The sequence below is a fragment of the Vidua chalybeata genome, chromosome 20 (genome assembly GCF_026979565.1).
Source record: "Vidua chalybeata isolate OUT-0048 chromosome 20, bVidCha1 merged haplotype, whole genome shotgun sequence".
Taxonomy (NCBI): domain Eukaryota; kingdom Metazoa; phylum Chordata; class Aves; order Passeriformes; family Viduidae; genus Vidua; species Vidua chalybeata.
Window position 1 is genome coordinate 8355770 of NC_071549.1, and position 24468 is coordinate 8380237.

The window sequence follows — 24468 nt, forward strand, 5'->3', positions numbered from 1 at the left end:
CTGCAGACATCCCACTGCACTGAGGAGCTGGTGATTTGTGAAGATAATTAATAAATAGATCCTTGTGAACGCTCATTTCCCTGTCAAACACCCCAGGTAGCAGCAGGATCACTCCATTTGCTTCATGGTTTTCTCCAAAGTTCAGTATTTTGCACAGAGAAAAAAGCAGGAGAGCAAATGAGCAGTCACACATTGTTTTTCTTTTAAGGGTCTCTGGAGAGTAGCTTCATATTTGGCTTTGATTAGCAGTCAGATTTGCAGTTTCTCAAAGTTCCTTTTGAAATGCCAGCCCAAGTCTCTTCAGAGAGGCCTGGCTTTCGGAATTGCTGCTTGGGTAACCAAGGATTCTGAGCTGCCTTAGCCCAGCATCATCTATATGGTAATTTATAATGAAGGTGGTTTATTTCTGAGATGCTGAAGTGCTTCCCTGTACCTCCCTCTGCTCTGGAACATTTTATCTCTGTATAAATAAGATCTGTAGATGTGAATCCAGTGAAAGGAAATCATAATGAGTTTGCACCAGTATGGATCAATGTACAGGCTAAAGGTGCTCCTGAGATGTTGCCAAAACTCCACTGCAGATAATTTTATTTGCCATTTAACATCTTTGGTTTGTTTCCTTTGTAAACCTGGGAGCAGCAGAATGACTTTCTGAAACCAGTAAAATCTTTCACAGATGGAAGGGGGGAGAGGGTTCCATCCAGACAAGTGGAAAGATAAATTTAATGTGTGTTCTCCATCAGACCTCAGTTGCATTCTTTATCCACGTTTTTTTTTTAGTGCTCCATTTTTGCTGTCCAAGATAAATATCACTGTCCTATTTTTTTTAATGGATTTGGATTATAAAGAGTTGAGAGGTAGGGAATTTCCTGCCTCTAAACTGCTCTGAGAGTTTCTTTGTTGATACATGAACGTTGCTCACTGGAAGACAGTGGAGGGGAAGGCACATCTTCTATAATTTACTTTATTGATACCATCAGCTTTTAAAACAGGCTGCCAAAGTCTCAAATGCATGTGGACAGCTGTTTAGTGCTGCAGAGATAAATATGACAAGTTTCCTGATAGTTCTGAGATTCTTCTGTAATCTTTAATTAGATTTTTGGATAACTGGCAGTGAAGGTGAAGCTACCTGGGGAAGACTGTGTTCCACTTGCATCCTAATCTATTTTCTTGTCAATGAGTGAGTTGTCCTTTGCTTGAAGACCTGGTACAAAGCTCTTTGTAAAAGAAAATCCTTCACCAAAATAGCAGTTGTGGGTTTGATGCCCTGTATTGCACAGGGTGTTGGGTTGTGGTCATAAAGCCTTTTCATGGCATTAAAATCCAGCATTAATTTTGCACCTTGAGTGTCTGTACTCTCAAAAACCTCACAGGTTTTATCTGGTTGGTTTGTTTGCTTGTTTTTATCCAGGACAACCAGCAGCAGTGGTGGGCTCACCATCACAAGTTTGCTGAAAGAAAAGGAAGGCTCTGAAGTGGCAAAGTTTACTTTAGAAGAACTTTGCCTCATTTGCAGCATCCTGAGCACTGCAGAGTATTGCCTGGCCACCACCCAGCAGGTGAGTTTTCCTCTGAGGAGGCACCAGCCCCTCTTCTGTGTTGCTGTGGAGACTGGGACAGCCAAAAGTACTAAAAAATCCATTGATTATTGAGCTCTACATGATTCATTCTGTATTTCAAAGAAGGAAAAGTATTGATTTTCTGAGAAAAGTAATTTGCTTGTAATCCTGCTTTGCAGCATCAGTTTTGGGTTCAATCCTTTTCTACTTGTTACGCAATTTGTTTTAGATTTGGGACCAATTTTTTTTTTTTTTAAAGATTCTCGGTTCATTATCTCCCCTTCATAAAAACAAGCACAACAATAACTCAAAATACTTTTGGGAAAATGCTTGCATGAAATATTGGGGCAATGTGGAGTGGAGAGAGGAGGAATTTATGCTGATGTGATTTGCAGCCACACCACTCGTTACATTCAGGTGCTTCCAAAATGCCATGGGTCAGGAATGAGCTGTGATGTTTGGCTCTGTCCAGGCCTCTCCACCACTAGGTCTGGCAATCCTCCTCCTCCTCTGCAGTTTGGGCACAGGCAGAGAGTTGAGAAACATCTTTATTAGCAGGACAGATGCCACAGTGTTAAGCTAGTATGGTAGCATGTCATACTAGAGTTACATATTTGACCTTGGAGCTTTAATTCTTTGAGGACATGGAGCCACCATGGGCCATCCTGGCAAATCAACAGAGTCTGGGATGCCAAGAAGGAAAGATTTCCAGTGTCACTAGATGAGTTTTGGATATGGTTTGGTCCCAGATTAAGTTTGAAGAAGCTGACCTTTCCAGGGCATGATTTTTCAAGAACGATTATTTCGAGTTAGAAACCTGATCTCCCTGTTGCTTGTTTTGTTTCCCAACAGTTGGAAGAGAAGCTCAAAGAAAAAGTGGATACAAGCCTAATGGAGAGAATCAACCTGACAGGAGAGATGGACACTTTCAGCATGTATGTCCAGCACATGCCTCCTCCCACAGCGTGTCAAACATCCCCTTTTGTCAGCCAGATGGTGCTGGAGTAAAAACAATCCTGAGATCCTGGAGTAAAAACAATCCTGAGATCCTGGAGTAAAAACAATCCTGAGATCCTGGAGTAAAAACAATCCTGAGATCCTGTCACAGGATCCACGCAGACCCACAGCCTGGGCACAGGCAGGGAGGGAATGCTATCCTCTGGCTGCTCCAAGAGCAGCACTAGCACAGGCTTTAGCTGCTCCCCATGGTCCAAGCCAAAGGAACAAGAGCACTGGAAAAGAGAAAGGAAATAGTGAGTTTCCATTTGAAACATCATTTGCATCTTGGCAGCTCTGCGAGGTGGCTGTTACATTTCAAGAAAGGAAGCTATTTCAGTACATTCCTTCCTGCTTTAACTTCCCCCTGTTAATCAGCAGCCTTGTCAGTATGATCAAACCCCATTTCAGATGACATAAAAGACTGATCCAATCTTATATTTGGGGATTATAATTGAGAGAAGATTATCATTCATTAAAATAACTTTTCATGGAGCGGTGCTAAAAATATTTTGCTCTAACATCCTTTCCTCTCCACCCCTTACAGACAGATTGAATGTATTTTTTGAGACAAGAAAATTGAGGCAAAAGTTGTTTTGCCTCTTATCAGACAAAAAAATATCTTGGCAAGACTGGGAAAATAATCCCTGTCACCAGCTCCTCCTCTCCCTAAAACAAAGATTCAGCCCAGATAGCAGTAAGATATTTTTTTTCAGAAGACTTCCTTCCTGTGATTCCTCCTCTCCTGCTGCAGTGGACAGGATCCCACTGAATCTCCATCCAGCTCTTTCACATGGTCCCAGGCTCCATTCCAGGCTGCAGAGACTCCCTTCCCTCCAGGCTCTTCTCAGACCTTTTGAAGAGTGAATCCCAGCCTGAAATTCAGGGTTGCTGTGTCCACTCAGCCAAAGCAAGCAAGGTAGCAGGGAAGGAGAAATAAAATGTGCCATAAGATGGGGTTTTCTTAACGTGGACAAGTATGGGGTGAGTTTTGCCAGCAGGAAGCAGCAAGCTCAAGTGGCTGCTGGATCTCCACAGTGGCTGCCTCACGAGGTGGTGGGTCCCAGACAGCCAGTGTGCAGTGTTTTGGAAGTTGTTTAATGTATAGCTCACGTTTGCTGCTTTGGACAGGTTTAAAGTCCAACTGACAGGGCTGATATATCTTGTAACAAAGGCTTTTAATTGACTTTCATTCTGTTCCAGCTGAGGGCTTTGTCCAGCCTTCTGTCAGTGTAAGTCAGAGCTATAAACCTCGCTGGCGTTAGCTCATTCAACATCAAACAAGTGGTTTCTTCTGGGATCTGCTGTCTTGTTAGGCAGTCATAAAATAAGTGGTAAAACTCTGTTCATGCACCCTGGAAAGTGTTCTATCAGAGAAAGGAGAGTGCAGAACCACCCTAAATGTGTAGAAAAGGAGGGGTTTATCCTTGGGGTGAAAGCAGTTTCTTGAGGAAAGTGGGAGAAATTATGAGAACTTCTTGATGTTCAACAAAAAAAAAAAAAAAAAAAGGTTGTAATGTAAATCCAGAAACCTATCTTTTCCCTGTTCTGTTTTGTGAAATTATGGGCAGCATTCAGAGAACCCCTGAAGTGTTGGGCTCACTGCAGTTGCTGCACTGCTCCTTTATGCCTCAGTTTCCTGATCCATCCCTTCTGTGCGTGTCAGGGACTGTGTGAGGAGTCACCCACTGCTGCCTGGGGTGAGCATTTGAAGTGAACCAGCCCTGAACCCTCTCAGCATGTCGTGATCCTTTGTGTTCCCAGCACGTTTCCTGCTGCACCACCATCCCTGCACAGCAGGGATTTCAGTTTATTCTGAAATGCAGACAGATGGGTTTCTCTCCCTGTTCTGTGGCTTTCAGCTGAGAGCCTGCACTTGGTGACCCAGCCTCTGACAGACTCCTGAGTGTGGACACACAAGTGGTGGGGTCACTTTCCATCCACTCAGAGCTTTTGTTGCTCTTTGGTGCTGGAGCAGAGCTCTTCCCTGCCGTCAGTGGCAGCAGGTGCCCTGCAGGGCTGGTTATTTCAGTCTGGCTCCCTTGGCCTGGTGGAATCCCCCAGGGAAGGGATTCTGGAGTGCCCAGCAGAAGCAGAGGCACCAGCAGAAAACAGTCATGGGCTTTTTTTATCCCAATGCAAGTTTTAGATGGTGTAACTTGAAGCCTCTAGTTGCTTCATCTCACATACTAATTTTTCCAACTAATTTTGGATGAGTTTGCCTTTACAAACAAATTAATTGCTTTGAAGGAAGTCTTTTACTTTGCATCCTGTTCCAGACTTTATGTGCTGGAGCTGTAGGAAAGGGACCAGGCAACCTTTCTGGGTTGTGGTGAAGAACAAAACCCAGGTCAGAATGAAGTGTGTGACACCATATCTCAGTGAGAAGGTGGACACTTACAAATATTTTGAACAGTGAACCCCAGGGTAGTACCCAAAACTTCACAAAGACAACGAGGAGGAGGAAGGATGGTTTGAGGAAGCATTGCTCAGATTTCTCACAGTCCTGTGATTCTCATCTGGGAAAGAGCAAAAGTAAAATCCACTTCTTACAAATATAATCCTGAGGTTGTAAACACTCATCTGTGGCAGATTTAAAGTTGACACTGTTTTTAAAAACTGTGCTTAGGGAAACAGAATCAGTTCTTGCTCCTAGCAGAGGCTGTCTGCAGTGGGAGTGCTGGTCCTGTGCCCCTGAGGGGTCTGAGCTCTGCAGGCAGAGGTTCTTGGCTGTTGTTTTAGGATCAGCTGCACCTCTATGCCCATCATAGTATGATGGCCTTAAATATGTCTCTAAGCAATATCATGCTGTTGAAAAAAAATTAAAATAAAGGAGGGGGAAGGGAGGGAAATGTGTTTGACTAATGTGTCCTTCAGTCTGGTATATGTCTCAGGAACTCAAACAATGGATGGCAGCAGTCCTAGACATAGTGTAAATAAGACATCTGCCTTCATCTTCACACATGGGAGACACAGAACTCATGCAGATGTCATTTTTAAAATCCTCTGTGCAAGTTCCTGTGAGCAGTAGAATATTGGCTGTGAATAAATGGAGAGATGATAAAATGTTGGTGTTATACAGACTGGATTAAATGTGAAGCTGAATCCCAGTCTGGGCTTGATACTTGGGGATTTCTCCTCTTCATCTGCCACCTTTGATCCCCAACCCCTTATTTGTGTTAAAACAGAGAAAGGTCAACTGTAAAAACATCCTGTCTCCCCTGGAGCCCATTTTAAAGCATTGTGCAGCTCCCTGCAGCATTTCCCAGCTCCTCCTCAGTACAAGTTGTAGCTGTGTGCATTCACACCACAGTGCTGCTGTCAGCCAGTAGAGGATTTTCCTCCTCTCACAGTCAAACACTCCAGTTCTGGCACTCTTTTACTCAGTGTGATTCTAAAACTAAAACTGCTTGATTATTTTTTTTTTTTCCCTCTTTTGCAGTGTGATCTCCAACAGCATCCAGCTGTTAGTGCAGGACCTGGATGCAGCCTGTGACCCTGCCCTGACTGCTATGAGCAAGGTAGGGCTGGATTTTCAGAAAAGGTCACCTAAAGATCCACGTGGAGTTCTTGTGTGCTTTGATTGCTTCATTTCACTACTGATACATTCTTTTAGTCTGATTTTTTTTTCTTTACTTTTTAGAGCAGCAATTGCTGTATTTATAAGTACATCCCTCACTCCAAACCCTCTTATTATTCAGATTAGAGCTTTCAGCCTTTTTGCACCACATTAAAACCTACAGACAATGAAATACATTCAGTAAGTACTCATGGCTTTCTCTTTCCACTCCCAATGCCAGCGAGAGCATTTAAAATTTGGAAAAACTTTTGTCAGCGTGAAATTTCAAACACACCTTCACGTTTGCTCTCCCCTTTGTCTTCTTTGGCAGGGAGTTTTACCAGCCTGCTTGTTTGGGGCTCTTAAATGGAGGTGATGTGGAATTGAGGTTGAGCCTTATTGCTTCTGTGATCCTCTCAAGGACATATGGAGCCATTCCTGGAGAGGCCCCTATGACTGGAGCTTAAGGATTTTGTTGCAGTTACACTGCTGGCTTTTATATGTTTGAAATGCAGAGCTGTGGTTCCTTGCCAAAGTATTGTGAAAACCCAGACTTGCTTTAGACAGAGGTGAAGACAACAAAAGTGGATTGAACTATTTTTTTTTTCCCTTTTAATTAGAAATATTAAACATAGAGCTCCATTTTTATAGGATCAACACACTGTCTGGCTGCCATGAATTTTAATAGCTTTCTGCTTTATGATATATTCCAGCTGTAAGCAGCCCCACCACCCCCAGCTAATATTTGAAGTAGAATGCAGCTGGTAATAGAGCTTGTACAGGTTCCAAATGGAAAGAGGATTTTTTTTTTGCCCAGTCAAATAACACCACTAGGAAGGTGCTTGGCACTTCAGGTGTTGCCTGTGTGCTGTGGCAGCCCCTCAGATCTCCTGCACCTACAGAGTGCAGTAATATTTAAATCACTTAGCTCTCACTGTTTATACCCAAGTAAACCACAACCTTGAGAAAGCAGCAGCTGGTAGGCCATTTATTTTTGTCTTTGGAACACTGGTAAAATGCAGCACATGTGATGGGACTGATGATATATAAACAAGTTTAAGTGTTATGAAATTAGCTAAATAAATACTTGTCACTTGTGCACACACTCCACTATTTGCATCAGACAGAGTCGCTTTTATGTGATTTTTATTAGACCTGGATTTGGTGCAAGAGGTTTTTTCCTTCACCTTCCTCCTCTCTTTCCTTCAGGGCTGGGTTATTACTCTGACACTTCAATAAGAAATGCATGTAATTATTTAAACACAGAGGTAGTATTTGGAAATGTAAAATTTCAGCCTATATTAAAGAAATAAAGATTGTGTGGCTGATCCATTCCAGTTTTGCTCTCTCAAGATCCATACTCCATTAGGGCTCTTCCTTTGTTTAGCTTTGTTTCATTTACTTCACTCTGGTGTCCTCCAGGATTGAACATTCCCAGTCCTTTGTTGGAGTCTGGCTTTGGGGTTTTTTTTTCCCTTTGCAAAAATGTTCAGGAACTATAGAGGTAAATTATGAAATGCTTAAACCTCTCAATCCACTTTGGCTGCAGGCCACGTTGAGAGATTTAACACACAAAACAGCATCAGGAATATTGCTTTCAGCTGGGAATGCTGCTTGGTTTCCATTATTCGTTACTTGATGTGTTCTGAAGAAAATGGTAAATGCTGAGAAGGCCCCATATTACAAAATTTGTAGGTGATAATCCTTACTCAGACTTTACAGCAGGTGTAGGATGATTAAACGTGACTGTAGGACAGGGAGCTGGGATGTGGGTGGGAGGAGAATTTGCCCTAAACCCCCTGTTGTGATAGTCTGGATAACTAAGAGCTGTTAATGTGTTTGTGCTGATCTGTAGCAGGCACTCACATTGCCTGGTGTGCTTCCTTTTTAATTTCTGGGATGAGGAAACTGCTAATCTGCACGGGATCTTTTCGCCCCAATTAAGTTTATGGATTGCACTGGCTAAGGCTTGATTTACATGCTGAATTAAGCATCGATTTATATGTAAAACTGTGCCTGGAAGTGGGGCTGGGGGACATTTTAGTGCCTCACATCGACCTCTTGCTGGCTTTTTACATTTTCCTAAAACCTTTTGGCCCAGCTGCAATTCCCAATGTCCTCACAGCCGAGTGGACAAAGCGGGGCTTTAATCATTTCTCCACTCCACACACAGAAAAAAACCCGAGAGCAGAGCAATCAGAGCTGCCAGCTGCTAATTAAAAGCCCTCAGGAGAGTGTTTGAACCCTGGAACATGTGCAGAGTGTGACAGGGCAGAGCCCAGCTCGTGTCCCCAGCCACGGGGCCAGCAGCACTCCCCGCTCCCCTCCCTGCCCTTCCTGCAGGTGCCCAGGCTGGATGGAGCCTGCAAGGAGAAGCTGGCAGTGGGATGCTGCTGGGAACAGGGAGAGCTGAAGGTTCTTTCATCCTCTGCTCAATCCCAAAGCAGCCCCTTTGCTGCAGGGCTGGACACGGGGAGGGACCTGGTGGCTCTCTGGGGACACAGCACTGTGCCACTCCTGAGCCCCTGCCCTTGCCAGGAGGCAGCACAGCTCTTGTGGAGTGCCAGCCCAGGTCTGCCCAGGGTTTCTCTTTCCTCCTGCCTGCTTTCACCTAAACCCTGTGTTTTGTTGTGAGAACCTATTGTAAATGCAGGTGAACCTGGTGGGCAGAAATGCTGATGTGCGACTCCAGCTCAGAAGACTGAATGATTTCTTTATTATAACTATGCTGTAATACATTAATATATTATTTAAAGGAGATACTAAAACTACAAACCTACTTTTTTAACTACCATATCTAACTAACCCACAACTCATGACCCTCTCTGAGAGTCCAGGCACAGGTGGATTGAATTGGCCATCAGGCTCAAACAATCCTCACCAGAATCCAATCCAGCAATCACCCCAGGTAAACAACTCTCCAAACACATTCCACATGGGAAAAACAAGGAGCAGAAATAGAAATTGTTTTCTCTTTCTTCTCTCTGTGCTCCTCTATGAAAAAATCCTGAGAGGGAGAAGAACGTGCCTGCCACAAGAAGCAGGAGGCAGCACAGCTCTTGTGGAGTGCCAGCCCAGGTCTGCTCAGGGTTTCTCTTTCTCCTGCCTGCTTTCACCTAAACCCTGTGTTTTGTTGTGAGAACCAGGAGGCAGCACCAGCTCTTCCAGCCCTGCTGTGTCCTCCCAGCTTGCAGGTGCCTTTGGGCTTCTCCCTTGCATGAAATCTCTGAGCTCCTGTTCCTTGGACTCATTTCCAGCTTGTGTATGTAAACTATGTGGATATCCCAAGAAAAACACAGGACAAGGGAAAAAGAGGAATAAATCTAAAACGACAGGAACAAAGCTTTACCAGCAGAGTTGGGCTCATATTTCTTTTGATGACTTTTCAGTATGTGTGCTATTCCTTTCTCTGCAGCTACTGGGTGGGTTTTTTTGGGTGAAACACACCCACATGCACACACACACACACACACACAAAAGGGCTATTTTTGCTGTTCATGCTTTAAAGGTTTGGTTGTAAAGTATTGCTTTTGGAATGATGACCAACAAAATGAAAAAGCTACTGTTTCATTGTTGGTGCAATAATTCAGCTCAGCAATCCCTTCCCACTTTCTGGCTGTTCCCACTCTCTGGGGATGGCATGTTGGGTGAGGATTGCTCTGTCAAGAAGGGAATGTGTGAATCCCTCAGGGAGAAGGGCACAGAATATTCTGTTTGGATGTGATCAGTACCATGAGGAGTAGAAAAGCAGGTGACCAGTGACAGGACTTGAGGGAATGGCTGGAGCTGTGTCTGGGGGGGTTTAGATTGGATATCAGGAAAAGGTTTTTCCCCAGAGGGTGCTGCTGCCCAGGCTCCCCAGGGACTGGTCACAGCCCCAAGGCTGCCAGAGCTCCAGGAGTGTTTGAACACTCCCAGACACAGGGTGGGATTGTTGGGGTGTCTGTGCAGGACCAGGAGTTGAAGTTGATGCTCCTTGTGTGTCCTTTCCAGCTCAGGATGCTCTGTGACTTTATGAAAACCTGTGGAGCAGGTGATGAGAGAGAGATCCCTTCCAGCCACCCAGCTGATGTGAGATCAGCAGGCTGGGGCTTGGTTTGTTTGGTTTAAATAAAGGCAGCTTGAGTGGGACTCGTGTAGACTCAGACACTGTGGTTTTGCAAAGAATTTGGCTTCTCTTTCCCACTAAGTCACTCAGGCTGCGTGTTGTTTGGATGGAATTGAGTCAGCTGAGTTGCAGGGGGCAAAGTAGCCATATTAAATTAAATTAAAACCAGGAATAAAAAAACTTTATATGCAAAATCCAGAGCTTGGGAAAACAAGTTTGAGGACAAACAGCCCCTCAAAGGAAAAAGCTCATCTTCCATATGTGCCCAGTTTCCTCTCCTGATTTCCTATGAGTTTTCCTCCTGTCTCATCTCCAGCATGAGGAACAGATCTCCAAAGAGTTATTGGGAGAACACTGCAGAGTTCTGAGCAGCAGCAGAACTGAGTGTGCTTTTCTGGATGCTTGTGTTCCTCAGTGAGACCCTGGTACATACATGAGGCCAGGCCAGACCCAATCACATCTTTCTTGGTTTTTCCACTTGTCTTAAACTGGGAGTACCCCGTGTACTGCAAACCAGGCTCAGAGAAAATCAAGGGAGCCACACATCTGGCTCACAGGGGCTGTTCTCTTGCAGTTCTGCTGAGAATAAATGAAAACAGAATGAGAGGTTGAGTAACTCTTCTTGTTTTGTATTTTTTACATGCATTTGGAAGAGCTGGACTTGGGCATCCTGGCTTGCACACCAGCAGTGTTTTCAGTGAGCTACACTGGTGCAGAGTGCTTTGGACTTTAAGACTTTTTACCTCTTCCATCTATCTGTCATCAGTCTCACCAGTATTAAAGTCTTGGCTGCCATACAGGAATCCAGACTTTGCAAGCTTGCAGATATTTTCTCAAATGCCTGTAATCAGGATTTATATGGGCACTTCATCCCAGCAAATTGGAAACTGTTAAATATTAAAGAAGCCTGGTGTGCTCCAAAGGCTTTTTTAATCCTAGTGGTCCCCATTTGTGTGGGTTACTGGTCACAATCTCTGCTCTGGTGCAAAAAGGGCTGCTCTGGCTTTTCTTTGGGTCTTCTTGTGGAAGGGTTTTGCCCAGTCACTTTAATGATGAAGAACTTGACCTTGGTGGTGAATTGCAGAGGAATCTCTAAATGATTCCTTAGAGATCCCCTGGCAGGAAGTTTGTACGGTTTCCCTTACCCATTGCTTGAATGTTGATGAATTAAGCAGTCATTTTGGGTTGTTTTTTCCCCTTTGTGCAGATGCAGTGGCAGAACGTGGAGCACGTCGGTGACCAGAGTCCTTATGTCACCTCAGTGATCCTCCACATTAAACAGAATGTCCCCATCATCCGTGACAACCTGGCCTCCACGAGGAAGTATTTCACTCAGTTCTGCATAAAATTTGCCAAGTAAGTTACCAACATAGGCAGTTTATTCAGGTCATCCCATAAAACAGTGTGATGAACGCTGTGTGTTGTTTGCCAAGTGCAGAAAGTTTGGGTTGGGCATCTTTAAAAGACTTTGAATATCTGACTTCACATATGACTCTTGCTGTGGGAAAACCTACTTTTCTTCTGTGGGGCTTCCAGGTTCTGAGAAATTTGCCTCAAAATAACATTTACAATAAGCCCTGTAAGGAGGGCATGTGTGAGAAGTATATTTTCACAATCTGAAAGCTGCTTTTCTGTGCAAAAATAGCTCAGTCAGGAGGGGAAATTCACATTTAAATGTTGGGGAATATTGAAGTATCTTCCTGGCAAGTCACTTAAAGTTGAGCAGCATGAAAGAAGTGGCAGATGAGACAGAAAATGCCCCTTGCTGCTGGATTCAGGGTGGACATCCAAACTTTCACCTCCGTGTCTGAAACAAAAATTCAGCTCTTTGGGAAGATTCTTTGAGCTCTTCCCTGCTTGCCTGTGGCCAGCTGAGCTCCACATGGCAATGCCCCAGGAAAAACCCTCGGGAGAGCTGTGCCAGTTGTAGCTGCTGCTTTTGGTGGCACATGTGACTGTGCTGGTGGACTTGAGGGCAGTGGCGTGCGTGTCATGTGTCACTCTAAAATACCTTAATGTTTCATTCATCTCTGATAAGGTAATCACCCTGAAATAAGCTCCGTGGCCTGGCAGGGACCGTGTGGGTTGGAGATTTGAGCTGCAGCTCCTGCCTCAGCAGGGTGGGATGCAGCAGCTATCCTGGGAACTGGGAGCTTTCACAGCAGGGAGGCTCTCCTGAGAGTTTCATCCCCCTCTCTGTCTTGGGGTACTCTTGACTTTGCCTTAAGGAGCAGTTCCTGATAAATCATGTTATGATGTTGCCCATAATCACTGTTTGAAACGCTGTCTCGGCGAGAATTTATTGTACAAAAACCTTCTGTGTGGTTACACTTGAATTTTATGTGATAAATAAAACCCCCCATTTATTCAGCTGTTCACAGCACACTCTTAATACCTCAGCTTAGGCTCCCTTTTAACTTTATTGCTAAGCACATACCAAGTAAACTCCAGATGAAACAGCTCTCAGATTTAAGTGAAGTTCCCATCTAAGCTGAGTGTCCTCACCCATGAGCACAGAAGCCCCTGCTCCTCTCCAAAACATTTTATTAAAGACAACTGCAGCTCTGATCTGCAGCACATTAAAATTAAGACACGGTCCTGAGCTCATTGTGCCATGGATCAGATGTAGAAGGGTAAAATGGGTTCCTGAAGATTGATTTTGCTGGACCTGTGCACCTTGGTGCTAAGGAGAACCAGCCCAGTGGTAAGGGAGCACCAATCTCCTTAAAATGCCTTTTAATGCCTGCAAATATTTGTATTTTTGAAACTCTGCATTCTTATGGAATATGCTGGCTGGGCCAATATAAATACCTGGCCTTTTGTGTGCCCCACAATGCTGAAAATCCTTTTAACAGGCCTCGTGCTTCTCCACATGTTAATGCCCGTGTCTTTGTGAGCTGCCACCTCCCAGCTCTAATGGATTGTATAAAGCGTGAGTGTTGAGTTACAGGACCACAGGGGAGAAGGCAGCTAAAGTCACTAAATTTAAAACAGCGGGATCTGAGCTAAGTCTGGAGAGAAGAAAAATGGCCATCAGAAATTGCATCAATCCTCTAACCTAATTTGTCATTTTTGCTTTGTTTTGACCGATGTGCGAGCGGCGCTCCCCGGGGACAGCGAGCAGCAGGCAGGGTGGGGGGCTCAGCTCTCCCTGCACCTTATCCTTTGAAATCAAACCCCACAGCAGCCAAGCTGCTATGCTGGGATGTGTTTGGGAAGTCTGTGACCTGACCTCAATGAGGAAGAGATTAGAACTGAGAGACAGGAAAAACAAACAGTTCTCCCCCTCGCCGGGGAAGCGGCTCCTCTGTTAGCAGCAGCCAAGCGTGGTGGGTGCTGTGTCCTTCCAGGTGCTCCAGATTAAAAGTGAGAGCAGTTTGGTGGAAGAAGGTTGGGATCTGGAGGCTCCTGGAGGTTTCAGAGCTGAGCTCAGCCTGGGCAAGGGCTGGTCACCAGCTCGGAGGGCGGCCTTGAGCAAAACCTGCCTGTAGAGCAAAACCCTCCTCGGCTGCAGTGACTCGGCGACACCAGAACCTTTGAGGGATGTCCTGCAGTACTCAGGCTGTCAGACAGACAGACAGACTGTGGTTGCAAGTCTGTCTGTGCCTCACTCAGCAAGGCATTGTGTTTGATGCATCATCAGTGCAGGGGATTAGGAAAACACAGGCTTTGGCAGAGCCACTCCCGTTGGATGGGAGGCTCTCAGATGCTCTGGTTTCTGTGCTTTTAGGTTCCTCATCTGTCTTGCACTGCTTTATTATTACACTGGGGACTTATCTGCTTCTAGGGAGGGTTTGCTGGGTTCAGTTTTAGAGCTGAAGCTGTAAATGAATTCTGGCATCCAATCTAGCTGTGATTGTGCAGGGAGTAAAGGCGCTGAGAGCACAGAGCCTCGTGCAGAGCATTAGCCCTGAACGTGCACGTATTGTTCACATCAGGATTGCCTGCTGCACTCTGAGAGCACCAGGCATCCAGTCCAGCCTAGGCAAGAGGCTCCAGTGCATTTTTCTGTTAAGTGCAACTGCTCTCAATGGTCTCTGCTGGTCCAAAAAAAAAAAAAAAAAAAAAATTCCAGAGCAGCCCTTGGCTCTTAGAGTTTGTCTTGTCTGTCCTGCTGGAGTTGGGAAGCTGTTTCCAATAAGGCAGCGTGAAATAAGAGGCATGTGGGGATGGAAGGTCACTTTACCCCTCTGCACTGATGGTGGGTGGCCATCCAAAGGGGCCTGGGAATTGTTTCATGCAAGACAGAATGCTGTCTATGGGAGATTGTGTGGCTATATAGAAAAGAAGATTAAAACCAACAGAGGAGGGGGTCCTTGGGCTGCCAGTCTGCCACCCTGCAGAAGGAAAGGCTCACCCTGTTTCTCATGCACAACATGAGCTTTAGCTCCATGCCTGACCTTGCAGAGGGAGGGACAGTTGGATCTCCCTGCACTATCAAAGGCACAATTAATTTCTTGTACTGTTCTGCCAGCAGTGAGCTGCTGCAACCAGAGCTGCTGCCAATTTATCATTTTCTAGGATCACCTAAGCTCCAGCTGTGCTCATCACTCTCTAATTGCTCTCTGGGAATTAGTTATAGACCTGAAAAATGGACTTTTAAAACAGATAGGTTAAATCTCCACTGTAATGCTTTTGTGCAAGAGGAGACAGGGCTTCTTTTCCTCCTCCTCTTTCTGTTTTGTTGCCAAGGTTGTTTCTCTGGTGGCCAAATCAAAGCTGCTTGAGGCAGCCCAGTAGCTGGTTCTCAACAGTAGCTTGAAATTGTTCTCCTTGACACCTCTCCAGGATAAAATGATTCACTGAGAGAGGTAGTGACTGTGTCTGAGGGAAGGGAAGGAACCTTTGCTTGTGAGGGCTCTCCTTGAGCCATGCCTTTGGGTTTGCTCAGCAGCTTGGCACGCTCTGTGCCTGAGCTGCACTTTTGTCACTTTTCCATGAGAAAGGATGAGAAATGAATGTCCTGGCTTGGAAAACAAGTGGCAGGACAAACAAGATGCTGTCCATGCTCCTTGCTTTGTGGGGAGGAAACAAAAAGCTTAACAGATGCAAGGAGGAAACCACGCTGAATTTAGATCATCATCATGAGCAGCCTCAGCCCAGAGCCCAGCAAGCAGACTGACTGACACTCTCTTAGGACAGAGCCACTAAAACCCAAGAGCTGCCACCAGGTCATGGACAAGTCCTGGAAATGTGAGCCCTGCAGGCACTCAGCCAAAGGAGGACACGTGAAAGAAGCAGAGTACATTAAAAACAAGGCAGCAAGAGGAAGACTTGTTCAAGTGGTGTGGTCCTGGCAGAGTTTGTTGCTCCTGAGCTTTCCTGGTGCTGCTCCTTGGTGGAGCAGGGGCAGGAGCTTGTCCTGCAGGTGCCCAACCAGTGCTTTTGCAATGAAACTGCTTCAAAGCCTCAAATCAAGAGGCAAAAAGCTAAAACCAAAGCTGATGCTCTGAGGTGGTGAATATTGGCCTTCCATCCTCACCAAGCTCTCTCTGGTTGGGCAGTCATTTTTTCTGAGTCTGAAGTCCATAACAGTAAAGTAAAGTATGGTAATGGTGTTTTCCTTTTCACAAAGCCTCTTCTTGTCTTGATTGTGTTGGCCAGGAGCTTTCTGGAAGGGAGCCTCTGTGTGAGTGTCCAGGGCCCAGCAGACCTCCAGCCTTGGCTGGACCTCAAGTTCAGTGTGTAATATGCATGTTATGGAATTACTTGTGTGCAGGAAAATGTAGGTTCTGGATACAGTCAAGATACATCCACTCATGGGCAGTGAGACTAATCCTGGTGTATTGCTGTTTTCATGACAAATAAAATAGTTTGTTTGCTGACCTTTTACTGAAATACTTCATATTTAGTTTATAGCAATTTATTTACCTCTAGAGTGTGTGTGTGCAGCTTCTCAATAAACTTTGAGATCAGGAGGGATTAAAGGAAAAGAACTGTGCCTAGGGGTTGGGATTTTTTTATTTAGTATATTTAACATGTCTGGAATCGGTTTGGGAAGCTGGCACTGGGAGTGTCTTTGTGGAAGCCATCCTGGTTTGGTTCTGCATGCTTTGTCACCACAGAAGACTGTCTGACTGCAAATATTCTTATGTAACTGTATCATTTTGTACCTCTCCTGCAGCTCCTTCATTCCCAAGTTCATTAACCATCTCTTCAAGTGCAAACCTATCAGCATGGTGGGTGCAGAACAGGTAAGAAGAAATAGGTGCATTGGCTGTCATATTTGATGGCTTTTGAGTGTAAGAAATGGAGGCATCTCCCACCCTGCCTGTGGGCTGGACCCTGCTGCTCTGTGAGGATGGGATTTGGAAGAGGCAGGATTTCATCTGTCCCCTGCACATAGAGCTTATTAGCCCTGTGGGCTCATAAAAAAAAAAAAAAAAGGAAAAAAAAAAAGCAGAATCATCCCTAATGGGACTGCTGTGAACTTCAAATGGGTGCCTTCAAAGCTGCTTGGGTTTTAGGCATCAAAGATGGTTCTGAGCAGTGTCTGCAAAACGAACCAGGAGCTTTACATCAAAACCCTTCCTCATCCTTAATGGAAAGCAAATGAGTGAAGCTCAGTGCCTGTTTGTTTTGTGTGATGAGCAATAACCTGAGAGTGATTAAAGGGAGTCTTTTTAAAATAAGCTTCTCAAGTGATTAACCAGCAGTGGGCTTGTGTCTAATGTTAAAAGCTTTCAATATTCCTGTATGGGAATAACAGGCCCGATTTGCTTCTTTAAAGCAGGCTGGAAAGGTTTTTATTAGCCTGATTCCCAGTGAATACATCTCATTAGAAGTGGGACATACCTCCCTGGGGCTAGGGGTGCAGAGGTCTCAGTAGCTGATCTCTGTCTCTGCAGCAAGTAGAACCCCAATTCCCTTAAAATATTTTGAACCCCCCATGTCACCCACCAGCATCTTTCCATGCCACTTTCTCCTCCCTGGTGCAAATGTTGCTGGGGAATACATTTTCCTGGCCTTTCTGGCTCTACACACAGCTTTTCCTGCTGTTTGCTGATAATGATGGCTGGAATATGAATACTGGGGTGATATTTATGGGGGTGTTCAGTGCAGGGAACAAGACCTCTGTGGGGTTTTGCTTTCTGTGTTTTCCTCTCTGACTTAACAACTCTGCATCCCAGCAAGCTTTGGCAGTGAGTTAGCAATGCCAGGGGCCTGGAATGGAAAATGGGGTGAGAGTCTGCAAGAGCTGTGCCTGTGGGACAGGCTGCAGAGTGTGCAGAACTCCTGTTAGCCATGAGAGAGTTTATGTGGGAAAGATGGGAATTCTCCAAGCGTGGAATCTTCCCCCTCTCCGGGATCCCTGGTAGACACACAGGAATCCAGCTATGACAGCCTGATCCGTGGGCTCCAGCAGCCTGGGGTGCACAGAGCTGCTCATCTGTGCTTTCCTGTGGTTTCCTGGCTTCCCAGGAGGAGATTGATGGCATCAGTTCTTCTCATGCAAGCCACGAAGGCAGCACGGGCAAGGATAACGGGGTGCAGACTCCAGCCAGCCTGACCTGCCTCTCCTCCTCCACAGCCAGTCCTTTGTGTTCCTTTGAATTCCCACATGTGCTGAGGCCAATGTTCACATTGTTGTGGTCACTGCTGGGGGTTCTGCAGTGCCCAGAATGTTTTGTGTCCCTCCAGAACAAGCTCCCTTTTTGAGGAAATGCTCTGGGTGTGCTGACAGCCCAGCGAGCTTTCACACTCACTGCTGGCTAAATAAATGGGGCTGCTCTTCCTCTAGTTTGATTTCAGATTTCTGTTCTTCACTGGTCTTGTCTCTTCAGACATACTTTGTGCAATCAGAGGAGTGTGGTATTTGGGATAATTTTGCTCTAAAGAGCCCTAACCCACAGCATTTTGTCACGAGACAGTGCTGTCTGTCTAGGCTCCATTTCATGGCTGCTGCTTATTTATTTGCTGGGGTAGTAACAAACAACATCCAGGCTGTGAGCAGTTCTCAGTTTAGCTGTATTATGTGACAGTTTTTAAGGAAAAAAACCCCAATCAAGGGGTTGAGTAAATGCAGAAAACCTGACTCTGTGTGTGGCTGGGTGCAGGAGGAAGCGTGGTGTTAGTTCATTTGACCTCGGTATCTAAATCATGGTGCAGCTCCAGGTAATCAAGATTGTTTCACTTCATACTGCTGGGGGGAAGGACTGGAAATGTGTGCCTGATGTGCCAGATGTTGGGCTGCCATAAGTCATTTCCAGTCAGCAGAGCAGTGCTCTGATAAAATCAGCCACGATGCTGATGTGTAGCCATGGGTGATCATGTCTCCTGCAAGTGTCATTACACAGCTCAGTCCCTCCTGTTCCTGCAGTCCAGTTACCAGGACTTCTTCCAGCGTGGCAAGTGTTAAACTTTTAAGGATGCTGGGTTACAGCAGCTGATGGATTTTGGTGTGGAAGGAGCCTGAGTAACAGAGTGTGGTTAACTCTTGCAGCTGCTGCTGGACACTCACTCTCTGAAGATGGTTCTCCTGGATCTGCCCTCCATTGGGTCCCAAGTGGTGAGGAAGGCTCCTGCCAGCTACACAAAGATAGTGGTGAAAGGCATGACTCGGGCTGAAATGATCCTGAAGGTAACTCAAGACTTTTGATAACCTGCCAGCCAGACTGCTGGCCTGGGAATCGGAGCGAGCGAATTCCAGGGGGCCCTTCCTTTGAATGCAGCAATCTGCAATTGCACATGAACGTTTGTGAGCCTGGCTGGGGGCTCTGCCAGCTGCTCTACAGACCTGGCTCACTCCCCTTGGGTTTGCCCCCGCTCCCTTCTAGTACCACTTTTGAGTTTTCACCCTCACTTTTCAAGGCAAGCAAAGGCTCAAGTTCTGAGGGCACCAGGTTCCCTCAGGAGCTTGTGGAAGTCAGAGTTTGCATCCGTGTGTGTCTGCTGAGGGGCAAACCCCAGGGTTCAGGTTACTCCAGGCCTTTGTGCAGACTCCTTCACGCAGGGGAGCCAAGCCGTGCTTGAGTCACCTGTTTACTGTCTAGTGTAACAGCCAGTGCAAACATGTCTGGGTTACTGTATTCACCAGAGCCCTTTTTCATTTTCCAGACCTGGTGCCTGGAAAATGACCCAAAAGCAGTGTGTTGTCCTCTTAAAAAGCAACAAGCAAAGCAATCTGCCCTTCCCAGTTGGTGCTGCAGTGAGAAGTCAGGTTTGATCCCTGGAGGAGCCATGGGAGCTGTACAGTTGTGCCCTCCTGGGTGATGGGATTGTCCCCTGCTCGCCAGCAATGCTGGGAAGGCATTCCTGTGAGGGAATTAGTGGGACCTGGGGTCAGGCAGGACAGGCAGCTGCCAGCCAGAGCCTCCTGTAAAGCACAGCCAAGGCCAGGGGGTTGAGGAGCCTGAGCTGTCCCTCCTCACCTGCTGCTGCTCAGCGTGGCTCTGCTCCCATGCCCAGGGGAATGTCACAGCTGAGTTTGTGCTCTGCATTCAGACATCAGCTCTCCAGCTCCATGCTTTTGGAGTGAGGTGACTGAGATGTTAGTGAATTGTAATCTAATTTTTTCTTAGAAATTACCTGAATAAAAATGTCCTGGTTTGTGCTAATGGGAGCAGGGAAGACTGGTGCTTGTTGTGCACAGAACAGGTCTTTCCTTGGAGCTTGTGTGTGAATCAGAAGAGTAATGGAGTTAATTTGTCTACCCTTAGCACCACACTGGAGAGCAAAGCAGCACGTGGAGTGCTGCAGGTCCCCAGGCTGTGCAGCAGCAGTGGCACTGCTGTCACACAGTCTGTGCTGGCCCCGTGAGGGCTCTGTGTCAGCAGAACTGCAAATCAAACAGCCACAGGCTGACAGCACTGGGAGCTCCAGTGTGTGTTCCCAGGCTTGTTCTGGGGCAGGTAATTCAGAAGGACAAACTTCGGGCCCATGGGCAGCACAAACAAATCCATTGAGCTGAGCCCCACGAAGCACAGATGGGAGTGGGGAGGAGGGCACTGGGCCATGCACATCCTGCAGAGCTCTTCCCCTTCTCTGGCCACGCTGTCTGAAGCTCCAGCTTTTCATCTTGGCAGAAGATTTTTACAAGGGCTGTAAATTAAGGATTTATAAGTGTATACATGGCTATGATGTCTCAGTGGTCTGAAGTGCAGGGAAAGAAAGAAATATCTTGGTGACAGAATACAGTGTGGGGTGAGCTGGGTCAGTGCAAACATATGGAAATGTTTTTGGAGAGAGGGGAGGGTCTGGTCTGGTGCTGTTTCTGCCCATTTACACACACACACACACTCTTCCCCAGAAAGATGGTTTGGCTGTCCAGCATTATCAAAAGATGTGTTCTCTCTGGGGCTTGCTGCTTATGTAAGAAAAGCACATCAGTGAGGGATCATCTTACCAGCTTTGAGGCTATTTTGATTTTTTTCCCTGTTTTTTACAATTGCTCCTGGGCAGATGTCGGTGGGGGGTTCCCATCCTTCATCCCAGTCTCTCCAGAGGAGTGTCCAAGAGGAGCTGCACCCCAAGGACAGAGTGGCAGCGTGTGGCACTGCTCACTTACTGGTGCCCTGTCAGGAGAACTGCAGAGCAGAGGGCTCTGGCCCTCGCTGTCCTGGGGACTGAGGGAGTGACCCCAGAGTGTTGTCACATTCCCCTGTGACACACTGTGTGTCCTGCCTCCAGGCAGGAGGGAGCAAGAGGGACACGCAGCCAAACTGAGGGGCTGGATTGTGTCCAGGCTGCCTGATCCCTGGGGACTTTGTGAGTGTCACCACCAGCACTGTCCCCTGAGCGACTCCCCAGCTTGTCTTCCCCTGCAACATGATAAAATCTTGAGCTTTAACAATACCCCGGTGCCTGCCAGCCCTCAGGCCACAGACAAAGTCCTGCTGCTCTTTGAATCATGATGCAGAGCCCAAGAGCACCAGTGCTGTGCTGAAAGAGACCCAACTTCCTCCCTGCTCCTTACTCTGCTTCTCTTCACTCACCTTTACCTCTCTCATAACCAGCCTCTTTCTTGTTCCTTAAGCATTTTATTTTAGGAGCCAGTCCTGCTGTCACTGCCGTGCCAGAGTTGACTGAGCACTGCCTTGAGCTCCTATTATTTGTCTGATCTCTTTTTCCTTGTCTTGGCAGGTGGTGATGGCTCCACATGAGCCCCCAGTTGTGTTTGTGGACAATTACATCAAGCTTCTCGCTGACTGCAGCACTGACACATTCCAGAAGATCCTCGACATGAAGGTTAGAGCCCATCCAGGGCTTCTGCTCATCCTCTGGTGCTGCTTTGGGATTGCTGGGGACTTTATTTCACTGTGAATTCTGAGGGGCTCAGGGTGGGAGAAGCACTGTAAGACAAGTGTATCTTTACTCTGAAAAGTAGAGTTGCTGCTGAAGAAAAAGTTTGGAGCTCATTTCACATTTTGATACCTGCTCTGCTCCTGGGGCTGAGCTCGGGGTCATCCAGAGGTCTTCGTGGTGGGCGAGCAGGAGGTCGAGGTTTGAAGTGGGCTCTGCTGCAGCTGCTCCCAAGTCGGTGACTGCTGTCCTTTGCTCCCTCAGGGCCTGAAGAGGAGTGAGCAGAGCAGCATGTTGGACCTTTTCCGCCTGCGCCTCCCCGCTCCTCCCCCCGGCGGGGACGGCTCCGGCTCCCTCTCGCTGAGCGCTCCCACGCCCGAGCAGGAATCCTCCCGGATCCGCAAACTGGAGAAACTCATCAAGAAGAGACTCTGAGGGAGCACAGGGGAGCCCCGTGGCTCGGGGCTGGTGGCAGGGAGGGGGAGCAGAGCTTGTCAGGTTGTGATTTACCCGTGTGCTGTCCTTCCCAGTCCCTGTGATCTCCTGACCATCGCACACTGCGGCGCTTTCAGACCAAGGAAGAATCTGACCAAGGTGTTTGCCCTTAGCTTAGCAGGAGTGAAACCCAGGGCATTGCCAGGTCCATGTGATGGAGAAAATAGAGGCACTGGAAGCCAGCAGCTACAGAAAGAATTCAGGTGGATTCAGAGACTATCTGGCTGTGATACATTTGGTGTTGCAGCTTTTACCCTGGCTGAGCTCCTGCTGCAGCACTGAGGGTTTTGCCTCAGTTCTGTGTTACTGCTCACACCCTGCTGCAGAGCTGTTCCTCTGATTCATTATTTATTGTGGGGTGGGGGAGACCACCCCACCATATAAACCCCAACCCTTTAACAGCTGGGATCCAGGCATCTGCAGCTCCACTGGATCAGTGAGATGCCCAGGAGGGAACCCCAAGGCAGACTTCTCCCCTGCTCCCAGGACAGGCATGCATAAAGCACCATGAAACAGCAAGGCAAATCCTTTTCACACCAGGAGGAAAGGGCTGATTTAATGTCTTCTGCACCCTGGCAAAGCTCCTGCCAGCCAGCTGGCTGCCTCGGTTGCTGTTAGAGCCTAAAGGCCAGGCAGGACCTGTGTGGAGCCCTCTCCAGCTGCTTGGTACTTCCCTGGCGTGTGCTGGGCTCACCCGCTGGCCCCAGTGGGAGTTCCCATCCTTCCTGGCCAGCATCTCTCCCTCTCTCCACAAAGAGCCCTTCATGGAGCAAGTGTCAGACTGCTCCAGCCCCTCATTCTCACTCCAGCTGGAGTGTCCCGAGCAGGGTGGTGCCACCTTGGCACCTCTGCTGCCCTGCAAGGAGAGGTGCTGGAAATGTTGGCTCTATCAAGGTGCCAGGGCCACTTGGTGGCACAGGAGGCTTTCAGCAGCCTCAGGCTTCAAGACCCTCCTCTTCCTCCTGCTCCTCTGAGCCTCAGCTTGCAGCAGTGGGGGGAGGAGGACCAGCAGTGAAATATTTTGGGTAACCCAGACCCCTCTTGCCATGGCCCAGCTCCTGGCTCCCAGGCACAGAGCCAGCGTGGAGCAGGGTTGGGATCAGTGGATGCTTCCCCAAGGAGTCTCCATGCACTGAGGCCCCACCCTGGCATTAGCACTGCTGGATTTCTTCCCAGACTCCTCTGTGCCCTTTCTGGGAGACTTTGAAGGCACATGCCCGACCCTGAGTGAATCCCACATGGGTGTAGAGCAGATCAACCAGTTGTGCCTGTGTTATTTAACTCAAGCTTCACTTGCATGTGCAGGAAAGGGAGGTCCTGTACCAGTGAGGCAGGTGAGGTCAGATGCCTTCCTGGGAGGGTCGTGCTCCTCACCAGGGCAAGTTTGGGCCTTAGGACTGTATTTATTCAGGGGCTGTACTCACAGGGATTGTAAAAATCACTGCTGCACATCAGGGAGGGGAGATCAGAAACATGAGCTCCATCCAGAGCTTCACTGGGATGGGGAGTGAAGAGCAGCAATAACAACACCTGTGGGGAGGGACAGCAGTTTCTCATATCCAGTTTTACAAATCTGCTGTTGCCTCATTTACTTCCTCTCCTGACTCCCTGTTAGGTGACAGAAGAAGGAATGGTTGAAAGCACATTGGGATTCTGAGCAGTCATTCCCCAAGGACAGATTATCTCAAGATGCATGTGCAGGGTGGCTCACAAGTTAGCACACTGCAGAGCTGGAGAGGAGAGAACATGGGTTTGTAGAGATTCATTATTCCCATGAGGGGATGAATAATTTATTTTAGATGAATTTTTCTTTGCTTTGTCTAAGGCTAAGTCTCTCACTAAATTATGAATAGCTGAAGACAATATTGAAGTTATCATCGTGTGTCTTACCCAAAGGCTTCCCCCATTTCATTCTGTAGATAAGAGGAAATAAAAGGAGAAATGAATTTTTAGTTTCAGCCTTTGAAGAATGCTACAGGGCTGAGTGTTTGGAGTTCCACTTTCAGAGAGCAAATCCATAGTTTCCTACTTCTGGTGTAAGAGTTTTGTGCCCCTGGCTCTTGGGTGTTTATTAGATTTGGCAGGTCTCTATTTGTGCATTAGCTCTTTGGAGTTTACAGCTTTGGGGAATAAAGGATGATTATGTGTTTTCTGTACAAAATGCCACTTTTTATGGTTTCAGGCCGGGGTGTAATTCTGGCTGTACGTGGGGTGTGACACGTAAATTAAATGGTTACTGATGCTCATTGCTGGGTGTTTTCTGTATGGCTGCAAATCCCAGTGGCCAGGATGGACCTCACCCAAAATGTGCTGGACCCAGCACTCCCTGCTGTCCATCTGCTCCTGCAGCTCCTCTCTGCCTTTTCCACCTTCTCTGGCAGCATCCACATTCACGGCAGCTCCCTGCGCCGCGTGGGTGGCTCAACGCTCCCGACCTTGTGCCCCTAAATAATCACATCATTTCTGCTGTCTGCCACTGCGGGAGCGATTTCTGAGAGATCCTAATTTTT

At 47.1% G+C, this 24468-nt stretch overlaps 1 protein-coding gene across 1 annotated transcript in view; it reads left to right on the forward strand.

Annotated features, from left to right (window-relative positions):
• VPS53 (VPS53 subunit of GARP complex) overlaps positions 1-24204 on the forward strand; it is a 63502-nt gene extending 39298 nt beyond the window's left edge. The window contains exons 15-22 of the mRNA XM_053961429.1: positions 1412-1559; positions 2412-2494; positions 5998-6076; positions 11430-11578; positions 16347-16416; positions 18666-18803; positions 21305-21409; positions 21728-24204. Of these exons, the coding sequence (XP_053817404.1) occupies positions 1412-1559; positions 2412-2494; positions 5998-6076; positions 11430-11578; positions 16347-16416; positions 18666-18803; positions 21305-21409; positions 21728-21898 (943 nt within the window). The 3' untranslated portion in view covers positions 21899-24204. The remainder of the gene's footprint in view (positions 1-1411; positions 1560-2411; positions 2495-5997; positions 6077-11429; positions 11579-16346; positions 16417-18665; positions 18804-21304; positions 21410-21727) is intronic.
• Positions 24205-24468: the final 264 nt, after the last annotated feature.